Source organism: Oryza glaberrima, chromosome 5, assembly GCF_000147395.1.
Source record: "Oryza glaberrima chromosome 5, OglaRS2, whole genome shotgun sequence".
Classification (NCBI taxonomy): domain Eukaryota; kingdom Viridiplantae; phylum Streptophyta; class Magnoliopsida; order Poales; family Poaceae; genus Oryza; species Oryza glaberrima.
The window spans coordinates 7,974,349-7,985,953 of NC_068330.1; the positions used below are offsets into that span (position 1 = coordinate 7,974,349).

General features: G+C 41.8%; 1 protein-coding gene across 2 annotated transcripts; it reads right to left on the reverse strand.

Annotated features, from left to right (window-relative positions):
* Positions 1-6,041: 6,041 nt before the first annotated feature.
* LOC127774425 (uncharacterized) lies at positions 6,042-11,346 on the reverse strand. 2 transcript variants are annotated; one of them, XR_008017734.1, is made up of 4 exons: positions 9,308-11,346; positions 8,691-8,769; positions 7,802-7,940; positions 6,042-6,484 (listed from the first exon to the last, which is right to left on the reverse strand). XR_008017734.1 is itself a non-coding variant. In XM_052300668.1 (3 exons), exons 1-3 carry the CDS (start codon positions 10,833-10,835, stop codon positions 7,937-7,939), a joined length of 1,611 nt encoding a protein of 536 aa, XP_052156628.1. In that variant the 5' UTR covers positions 10,836-11,346; the 3' UTR covers positions 7,277-7,936. The 2 variants fall into 2 exon arrangements, 1 of the variants encoding a protein (XP_052156628.1); XM_052300668.1 differs by lacking the exon at positions 6,042-6,484 and having other exon boundaries at positions 7,277-7,940.
* Between the last annotated feature and the right edge of the window lie 259 nt (positions 11,347-11,605).

Sequence of the window (11,605 nt, forward strand, 5' to 3'; positions counted from 1 at the left end):
TCTTTTCTTTTCTTTTCCATCATGGAGCAACTATCTATTCGAAATGTTTCCGAAGGGCGAGTTTTGTGAGCCAGCAACTTCATCAAAACTTATTCTCACATCTGGATATGAACTCTGTCCTGGCTTTATAGCCATTTGAGAACAATCCTTCTCGGGGGTGCGATAGCGCAAAGCCCTACCGTCATCTACGAGAGTTTTAGCAATTGTGCTCGTGTCAAACAATCTCAGGCATGACACAAGAAACTCCAAAGTGGAAGTTGTTTCCCTTCTCTCTCACTGAGGAGGTGAAACAATGGTACGCTCTTTCCATTAGGAAGACGAACAACGAATGGGGGAACTCAAAAGTAGGTTTTGTCTTGGTTTCTTCCCGCTATCCAGTATTGTCTCCCTACGGATGGAAATCCTTGGCTTTCAGCAGAGAAAGGAGGAATTTATTGGAGCAGCTTGGCTTAGGTTCTCATTGTTAACTCAATTTGGTGTAGAGTTGTCTATTGTTGACGGTCGTTATCGATCAGTTTCGACCGTCAATATTATCAAAATAGAGGAGAACTAGTGATGCTTGCAACGCACAAATATGTTAGAATAATAATATTCCACTAGTATTGGGTTTACTAACCTTTTGCAGAGAATGATCATAAAGTGGAGGAGAATCGACATCAACTCAAACGATAAATCAATCGAATGATGTCGAGAATCAGACTTGTGTATGAATGGGACAAGAACTCAGAATTGACACAACAAACCGGGCCAAAATTCACAAGTCTGTGTATGAGAGCAAAAGAGGAAGCTGCCTGCCGAAATTGGGCCAGGTCGGCCTAGCCCATGGTTCAGCCGAACCCCCCGCAGCACCGTTTGATCCAGGGTTCTCCTGGACGGCTGAGATGGCTCCCCAATGACGGTTGGTGGGTATTACCGACCTTTCCAACCGTCACAACCGTCATTGGGAGGCTATAAAAGGAGCTCTCATCCTCACTTCACTCACACACCTCAAGCAAGAGCTCTCTCATTTCTCTCAAGTTTAGTTTAGTAGTATCTAGCTGGTGGAAAAGGAATAGAGTAGAAATCAGGAGTCCGAAAGTCTTCGAAAGAGTTCGGGTATGGATCTAGTAGCTTTTCTCCTCTTTTGTAAGCCTTGTACTTTTATTAGAATACTCTTCTATCTACATTTATGGTATTGAAATACTTTCCGAGTATATGAATGCCTACTTTACATTATGTTCATGTTATGCTGAATGTACGGCTAGCTTATCTGGCAGATGCTTTGGTGCGGGTATAATGTTTGCTTATGCAATTACTCTATGTCATGACGATGATATTAGAGTAGTATCTGGTAGTTTAGACGTGGTGTCTAGATTACGGGATATCATTATTTGGGGTTATATGCTGCGGATGAGAGGTGGGCCGCTGATGGTGACAGCTCAGTACGGGTATTCCTCCATGCCTGTATATAATCCTAAGTTAATTCCCTGGGGAGGGTATTCCTCCGTATTTAGCCCCGAATGTATGGTCATGACGGTCTGTCGTAAGGAACTCGGCAGTCAGGGGTGGCTTCTCGAAGTACCAGGAGGGCATCGGATAGAGGGTATTAGCTAGTGTATCAGTGAACTAAGAATGTATGTATACTATGTACGTTAGAAGTATAGGAATAGATTCTCTCTCTTTTCTTTCCACTTAGCTTAGATAATATATTATGAGAATGAGTAGCTGATGCTTGTGTGTCACTCTACCCTTGGATTATCTTAATCCCTGCTTAGAATATAATTATCACAAGTAATATATAAATTATTAGTCAAGTTCTCTCTACATGATCTTCCCACGGGATAAATTAAATACGATACCCTTGTAATACTCTCGGGTGAAATGCTGCAATGGTATATCCGTGCGCTTGCGGATAAACTCTCTAACCATAATATACCAGGAGTATTTCTGCGCCATTGCTGGGAATTATATTTCTAGTAATGTCGTTAAGAAATACCAACATCTATACCCGATCATGTCTTGTTATAGCATTTTTGTTTGGGTCTAAACAAGGAATATGCTCCGCATCTTCACATTTACACCAAAGGTACCTTTGCACATAAAACCACGATAGAAGGAAGGGAACTCTTGGATCGTATCCTAGAGAACACCTCCTTCGTCCGCAGCAAAACCATCCAGGAAATCGAGCACACCCATGAGAAGCCCTCAACTGTTGAATTGGATCTTGTACCTTCCACATCACAAGATTCAACCTTTGAGCCCTCACCTTGACCAGATTGTATGAATTGTTTCCTTCTTTGATCCACTTTCTGATTTGCAATATATGTGATATAAGTAATGCCTCATTTTTATTTCCCTACCTTGAGCTCCACATAGACCTTTGGAGGCAATTGTGTTCTTGCCCTTGCTTTCTAGTTCAATTGTGATTTTAGCCTGCTTTTTAGGGTTTGTGATTTTGCTCCTGCTTTTTTGAAATGAAGCAACCGACTACCCATACTCTGTGAACTCATGGTAACGGTGTTTAAATGTGTGGTGAATGGACAAATATAGCCATACTATTGAGATCAATAATGTTGTCACGAACACTAGACATGTTTCAAGTTGAATTTATGCGTATTTCATATGGGACCTAAGTGTTGACAAAATTTGTAAATATAATGGAACACAATATTTGGACAACTTTGACAGAATTTTAGCAATAATTTTAACACAATTTGTAAAAGATGACAGAACACAATATTTTGGACAAAATTTTGATAGAAATTCATCAATAATTTGAACACAATTTGTAAAAGATTACATAGCACAATATCATGGACAAAATTTCAGCAATATCGTTGCCACAATTTCAAGTGATATTTCCAACATATCACATATAACATGTGAAGCATCACAAAGTAGCACCGTACTCAACAGCACACATCAATATCCAACAAAAGCAAGTTACTTCCTCCGTTCACAATGTAAGTCATTCTAGCATTTCCCACATTCATATTGATATTAATGAATCTAGACATATATATCTATCTAGATTCATTAACATCAATATGATTGCAAAGACTGATGATGTTCGTTTGGGAGATAATAATACAAAATATTATCATCTGATTGCAAATGGCAAACATCGGAAGAAACGTATTTTCAGTCTAGATCAAGAGGAAGGTAAGATTGAGGGGAATGAAGCTATAAAGAATTATATCACTGAGTTTTATAAGAAACTCTTTGGACCACCAGATGCAGATACTCTCTCTTTTGATGCAAATAGAATTGATGATATCCCCCAAGTTACAGAGGCTGAAAATGACCACCTCATTGCCCCTTTCTCCAATGGACGGTTCTTTCAAACAAAGAAAGGCCTTCGACAAGGTGACCTGCTATCTCCCATTTTATTCAATATTATAGCGGACATGCTAGCAGTTATGATCCAGAGAGCAAATAATGCAGGACAGCTTGTTGGAGTGGTGCCTCATCTCATTGATGGTGGATTGTCCATCCTCCAATATGCTGATGATATTGTACTCTTTATGGAACATGATCTAGAGAAAGCTTGTAATCTGAAAATGTTGTTGTTCGAAGAATTATCTGGTTTAAAGATTAATTTCCATAAGAGCGAGCTTTACTGCTTTGGTGAAGCCCAAACAGCTCAGGATCAATATACTAACCTTTTTCAATGTGAGGTTGGTTCTTTTCCATTCCATTACCTTGGCATTCCTATACATCATAGGAGACTTCGTAATTCGGAGTGGAAGGAAGTGATTGAACGGCTTGAAAAACGGTTGGCAAGTTGGAAAGGCAAACTTTTATCACTTGGAGGACGACTAACACTAATCAATTCAGTGCTTACCAGCCTACCAATGTATATGATGTCCTTTTTGGAAATACCTAAAGGAGTGATCAAGAAGATTGATTATTTCCGATCAAGGTTCTTTTGGCAAGGGGATGGACACAAAAGGAAATATAGACTAGCAAGGTGGGACATCATATGTCGTCCTAAAGACCAAGGGGGGTTGGGAATTCAAGATCTTGAAATTAAGAACAAGGCTCTCCTTAGCAAGTGGTTGCATAAACTACTCACTACAGATGGTGTGTGGCAACAAATGCTAAGGAACAAATATTTAGGGTCACAGCCTTTGTCTCAAGCTCAGTGGAAAGCAGGAGACTCACACTTTTGGGCTAGTCTAATGAAGGCCAAGCCTGATTTTCTCAGGTTTGGCTCCTTCAACATCAAAGATGGCTCTCAAGTACGGTTTTGGGAAGATAAATGGTTGGGAATGCCTGTTTAAGAGAACAATATCCTTGTTTCTATAACGTTATTAGGCATAAACATGCAACTATTTCAGAAATTTTCCAAACTAGTCCTCTAAGCTTTTCTTGGCGCAGGGACCTTACTCGCTCTAAGTTAGTGGCGTGGAATCACCTTCTCTCACGCATCGCTAGTATTATATTATCTCACGACCAAGATAAGTTTAAATGGAATCTAACCACTGATGGCAGATTCTCGGTTAAATCTCTTTATCTTGCGTTGGTGCAGACCGATGTTCCCAATATTAACAAAAGAATCTGGAAGATCAAAGCCCCCTAAAGATTAAGATCTTCTTATGGTACTTACGTCGTGGAGTAGTCTTAACAAAAGATAATCTTATTAAAAGGAATTGGAGAGGAAACAAGTCTTGTTCTTTCTGCCACAAAGATGAAACTATTAATCATTTGTTCTTTGATTGTCGTTTTGCCCACGCAGTTTGGTCTTTAATCCAGTTTGCTTCGAATATTAGTTTACCTAATAGTACAACTCATATGTTTGGGCATTGGATAAGAAGACAACCACGCAATTTGAGATCTTTGGTCTTATTATGGGCAACTACCACTATTTGGTCTATTTGGCTTTGCAGAAATGATATGGTTTTTGAAAGAAAAAACATATCTGCTCCTTTGCAGGTTATCTTTTTGATTACACATTGGCTCCACTCATGGACTATCCTTCAGAAGGTCAATTTGCGGGGTACTATCATTGCGGCTTGTCAACACTTGGAGCTAGTGGCCATGGAGTTTTCTACTCCGGCGCATGGGTGGCGTTCTAGGCTACGGTTAGAGGGCTCCTGAAGTTCTTTTTGTCCATGCTATTTGGATGATGAGTTTATCTTTTGTTTCTTTCTTGTTGACTGTGTGCACTCTTTGGGTGCAGAAGCCGGAGATGCTATCAGAATAATTGTATCACTTGATAGAGTTTTACTGAGATTAATAAAGCTTTCATTATTTAAAAAATTAACATCAATATGAATATGGAAAATGCTAGAATGACTTACATTGTGAAACGGAGAGAGTAGAAGGGAGCTTTGACAGTATGACATAGTCAACATAACACCACAAATTACATGTCTAGATTATATGGCCATTAACCAGGGGAGCGTATCCTATGCACAAAGGCCCTCACGTGTACACACCGTGTACACCAACTAAAAATTATCACAAAAAATTCTAGGAAAATTCATACATATACTTTCAATAGTATTACATCTACGTGCAAAGTCGCATCTTCAAATTCATTCTACATAGAGAATAACAAAAAAGATAAAATTCTGACAAAATTGCAACCTTAAAACTGTCAGATTTTTTGTTTTTTTTTGTTACGGCTAAAATATAATGAATTTGACGTAAAGATTTTAACCCTTGGTGTAATACAATTGAAAGTATGTGTATGATTTTTTCTAGATTTTTTGGTGATATTTTTTAGTTGGTGTGCACATCTGTACACGTGAGGGCCTGTGTGCATAGGATATGTTGCCCATTAACCAGTACATGTCAGGAAAAGTAAAGTAGTAAGTAGAAAGCTATTACATATGGAGTTCAAATATCACATTGAAGGACCGAACAATTCAGCTAGCATCCCTCCCCTTCCATCTTCCCCTTCCCCTTCCCTCTGTAGATTGATAGATAGATATGTTGCCTTAAATTTTCCTTTCCAAACCAGACAATATAAACACCACCAACAAGCAAAGCACTGGTGTTTGCACACTTGCGCATTCGAAGGAATTTCTAGCCATCTGCTCCAAATAAAAGGGACTTTTCATATCTTGCCAGTAACAATAGATCGTCACCTTAGTGCCAAGATAAAAAGGAAGCTGATACTGAATTGTTTGCTACCTGAGACAATGTGATCGCAGGTATCTTAAGAGAATGAGTATGCAGAGAAGATGCCTAAATAAGATGCATGGTAATGTTATACAACTAACACAACATGTATAATCTTAAGTGATGGCAGTTTAATGCTGACTGAACTGGATCACTTTCACAGTTTAAAGCAATGTTCTCAATTTGCTTGAAAGCAAACCGTCCACCAAAAAAAGAAAAAATGAAACAGTAACGGTTTCTCACAAAATAAGACAGCAGGTAAACTGAGAGGGCCAACACACTCAAATAATTCTCCAAGTTACCCAAAACGAGACTTCTCCAAGCTACCATTCATTAGCTTTCTATTAAAACACCTGTCAGTTCGTCTTTACATAACCTGGATCAAATAGAAAACATTAGGATGCATGTCAATAATTATATGAAGAGAACTACTGGTATACAAAAATACAATTTACAGTGTTCAATATAAACGCAAGAAAACAGGAAACTACGACAATCCATGTAGTCCGTTTTACTCACAAAAATTGAAAGATACTCCCTCCATACTCATAAAGGAAGTTGTTTAGGACAGTGACACGGTCTCCAAAACACAACTTTGACTTCTTGTTTCTATAAAAATATTTATTGAAAAGAGTGATATATGTGTACTTTTATGAAAGTATTTTTCAAGACAAATCTATTCATATAATTTTTACATTTTCAAACTCAACAACTTGAGAGTTATTTACGATTTATATTCCCAAGGTTTGACTTAAACATTGTCCTAAATGACTTCCTTTATGAGTACGGAGGGAGTAGTGTTTTATGTTTTATTGGTGTCCTGATTCAGCAGAGTATTACAGTACATATCTATTGTTTGATATTCATCCCTTGATTCGGCAGAAGGTTACACCATGATCCTTGTTATGAAATAGCAAGCTTCATTTTAGTCTGATAGTTCATGATATTTTAGGACTAAAGAATGACAATTGCTCAGCATGATGACAACAATGCTGGGAAAGCTCTTATACAGTGCTAGTGTGCACTTAATAATGTCTGCTTGTTCAGTATACTGTATACACACAAGCCAGCAGAAATACCTCCATAGTCCCCTATAACCTCTTTGTATTTTATTTAAAGCAATGAATATGATATGCTTATTACTTTCTATAAATTTATTGATCCCAGGAAAAATATCAGAACAAGATCATGTGTCACAAATAGAAAGCTCTTAATTAGTTGTCCATAATATTATGTGAGACAATAAATCATAATGATCTATTTGATGAAAATAAATCATAATGATGACAAGACCAAACACTTTTAAGGCTTTTATACTTGGTAATTTGGTACCTGTATTAGCCTAATTTGGAGTATACAAGTAAGTCATGCAATGCTGTTCAGAAAAAAAGCTATAATCTGCACACTGATGCAAGGTCAAGACTCAAGAGTAGAACATGATTGTGATAATTTTTAGTGTAGTGATGTAGTCTACCTCTACCCTTAAGACTGCAGAAGAAGCAACAGTTGCTCAACTATTATCAACTAAACAAATCCATCTTATAAACTATTCTGTCATGACTCAAAAAATGATGATGCTCTTCATCTATGTTCTTGAGTCCTGACTATGGTCGCTTGCCAACAGAACTGTGTTATCCTACTAAAAAATGAGCGTAACAGAAGCAATTAAGTGAAGCACAATTCTGTGTGATACCATTGTGAAGATCATAACATCAGTCTTCAGCCAACATTTCCCCCAAAACGAGAGTTCAAGATTGCAGCAGCATTGACATCCTAATATATCCTATCCGAAAAAGAAATAGCGCTTCCTAGTCCACCAAGGACATTTTCACCTGTTAAATTTCAGAGATGATAGATGACATCTAATTGATCATATGAAGAAAAATGAGCTGAGGAAGAAGCAAATTTTCTTGATTAATTATAGCAAGTAAACAGGAATGATGACATTGTATTATATGCCCGTTTCCTTTTTTTTTCCTCTTAAAACACACTAAATGTTGATTTTCTATATATAGTTTCTCTATTGTGATAGAATCACTTATCAAGAAGGGTATACTAAGCAATATAGACAATAACAAGACAACTAGAAATCTGAATAAGATTTGTTTAGGTTTTACTACAAAATAAGATTTACTGGACGAAAGCAAACTTTGTATTGAGTAAGAACTACCATCTGGCAACTACAAATATGTACAACTGAAGCAAGGTCAAGACACTAAAGTTTGACAAACCCTTATTTTTTAGAAAATAGAAATAAAGTCTGGCCTCTACATCAACAAAGGATGCAAACGTACAACACCAGAATTTGAACCGGGTGGGTGCAATCCACAACTCCACCACCATACCAAAGGTGCTTTCCCATCTAAATTCTGACGTTATATTACATGATCGCAGATAATATCGTTCATTTGCTTAAAACAGAAGTGCCAATTTCACTGTAAACAAGGTTATCATGGTCAACAGAAAATTAGCACTTCTTAACTAGTATTTGCTAACATGGTTTCTTAACTGTTTGATAAGGAAATAGATGGTGAATTATATAAGTACCAAAGGAGAGTACACAAGTAAATAATTTTCTTCACCTCTTGCCGCTGTCTGCACGAACCAATATGTCTGATAAAGTCTTGCTTTTGGCGTCACCATTGTCGCGCGAAAAAGTTCCTTTGAATTGAAAGGACATGAAAAATTATGCCACAAAAAGAAAAGTAGAAGCTCACATTTTTGTACATTATTGCATCTATTGAGGTTTATTAGACACCAAGAGCATGTCATTCTTATAACAAATGTAGTTAAAACAGAAATGTGGATTTGCTTACTAATACCAATATTCTATTCTGAAATTTTAGTTTTTCAGGAAATATTCAAAGACGTTATTCATGACTACACTGCTAATATTCATAGGCTATCGGTTAGTGGCTTAGCACAATCATTTGCCAAGACTACCAAAATGCTATATTATAATATGTACATTACAGACAGCTACAATTAGTCCACCCTTTTTGAGTTCGAGGTTTCTAAACAGTCATACGAGATGAGCCATATATAGAACAAAACAAACTCCTAAGCACAAGCCCCTAACTAACCACATAATTTAATATAAGAGAACATGGAAAATAAGTACTACAGATCTAACAATTCTACTATCCCTAACCACATATCATCTTAAACAAGACATGAATATGTGGAAGATCATGATTACCTGCAGCAGGGATTTTGCTTGATGAAAGCCATGGTGGGAGCACACATGGTTTAAGGACAGAGGTGACAGCATATGGAGGGCCTTCAGTTTCATCTGCCAGTGAACAACCCATCACCTTCCCCATGTCCATATCAACACCAAGAACATGTTTGCCAACGATCAGATACATGACGCTTGCGTTCAGTGGGTCAATGACGGCAATCCGCGCGGTGTCCCTCGGGCCTCCTCCCTTCACCTGGCAGATTCGACCAAGCGCCACCTCGTGCTCCAGCGTCCAGCCGCTGCCGTCGTCGTCAAGGGCAAATGAGCTGACCACGAAAGGATCCTCCTGGGACACCTCGACGTAGCGCAGCCTCCCCTCGCTGATTCCCAGACGCCGGTGCATAGCCTGCTCTTGTACAAGATCTGTGCTGGGCACTGGCCACACACTGTTCCTCGGGAGCTCGACGAAGTGGAGCTCCGGCCAGTCGCTGAACGGGTCGGCGGAGACGACGCCCCAAGTCAAGTCGGCCCACCATAGCCGTCCGGCGAACGCCACCGCCTCGGTGTACATGTCCATCCGCCGCGGGAGCGGGAGCGGGGATGGTAAGCCCACTAGCTTCTCCCACTTCCCGGTTCGCGAGAGGAACCGCCGCATGTTGAAGGTCCCGCCGTTGCGGTCCTCGCCGAGCACGGCGACGGCGTAGCTGTCAGGCGAGCCGTGCCCGGCTCCGGCTGCGGAGCGGGTGAGGAGGCCGGCGTTGTCGCAGCCGCGGAACATGGTATTCTTGGTGCCGTCGATGTCCGGGAGGCGGAACAGCTCGCCAGTGATGGGGTTGCAGACGAAACGGATGAAGTCTGGGTCGCTCAAGTCGAGGCCAGCGAGATCGCTGACCCGAGGCCGAGCAGGAAAGGCGCCGGTGACGATCTTGGAGATGATGGGGGCCGGGGCGTGGGAGTCCATGTAGACGACGAGGAGGAGGCCGCCGTCGCCGCTCGTGGCGTGGACCGTGCCGCCTAGGATCCCCCGGATGTCGCTGCTGGGGTCGGGGCCCGGACGCCGGTCGATGAGGTGGTCCGGCACGAGGAGGTAGGAGTCGCGCGGGGGCTCGGCGAGCAGGAGGGACGCGTGCGGCGACGGAGATCTGACCGGCGGCGCCTGGCGGATCATCGCCCACTGAGGGCGCGAGGCGGCGGCCGTGGAGAAGGCGCGCCGAACTGCCGCGGGGGAGAGCGCGCGGCGGAGCGGGAGACGCATTCTGCGCGGCGGAGGAGGCCGGCGAAGCGAACTGTGGGAAAGGGAAGAGAGAAGCCGGAGAGGAGAAGCCGAGGAGGTGGTATGGGTCGCTGGTTCACGGTGAGCCAGGTTCACGGAGGTAGTAGAGCTCTGACAGACGTAGCGCAGAAGGAAGGAGCTGGGCGGGCGTGGACTCGTTCCACAGAGCGCCCGGTCTTCTGCAGCGGGGGTCGTGAACCCGTGACACTCGGTGTACGTGGACTTGGTGCACCCATCTGTGCTCAGAGCTTTTCTTCTTTTGGGGGTCCACATGTCAGACCGTATTGAGATATTTTTGGACGACCAGTTGCCACCCAGTCACTAGTTTTCCCGCCAAAATTCTAGCTATGTGGCCCACCGTCGATGGGCTATTTCCCCTAAACCTCAAGGCCCATTGTAACAAGAAATCTGTAAGACAATAAGGTCCATTTTATGTCCCTCAACTATAGGTCGAATTTTATTTCCATCCCTTAGCAACAAAACTTGGGATATAACATAGGCCAACTATCAAAACCAGAACAAATCAGGTTCCTGGGCGGTTTGGAACAATGATTTTATCCTATGTGACGCTTTAACTTGGTCTTTGTTGCATGTGGCGTCTACATGGTGCTTTGCATGTCATTGCGTGAAAAAAAAAATACAGGTCCCACCTGGCACCCTCTTTCTCTCCCTTCCTCTCTTTCTTTACACACTCTCTCCCATGTAGTGGTAGGCGACATTGCGGCAGAGACAGGAATGATGGAGCTGAGGTCGGCCGGTGGCAAAGCAACACACAGAGGAAGCCACCAACGAGCTCCATGCCCGGCCCAAACGCTGCAGCGGACGACTATAGCATGGGCGTAGCAGCACTCCCGCTGTGGGCGGGCTGCTTCCTAAGATAGACATAGGAGGAAGTCGCCAAGCGCGACGACTCTAACTGGGCTGCTGGTGAGCGGGAGGGGATGAGTGATGTAGGGGAGCATGGGGAAGGCCGAGCCCAAAGCCCAACGGTGACCTCACCAGTGAACTCCACTTCTTCTTCTCACGTCCGTGGAGGGATCTAC

Bases quoted from the DNA above. Each gene is read 5' to 3' on its own strand.
- LOC127774425 (XM_052300668.1), bottom strand. From the start codon at position 10,835: ATGTGGACCCCCAAAAGAAGAAAAGCTCTGAGCACAGATGGGTGCACC. The intron at 8,770-9,307 runs GTAATCATGATC...TTCAATTCAAAG, and splicing joins AAGCAAAATCCCTGCTGCAG to GAACTTTTTCGCGCGACAAT.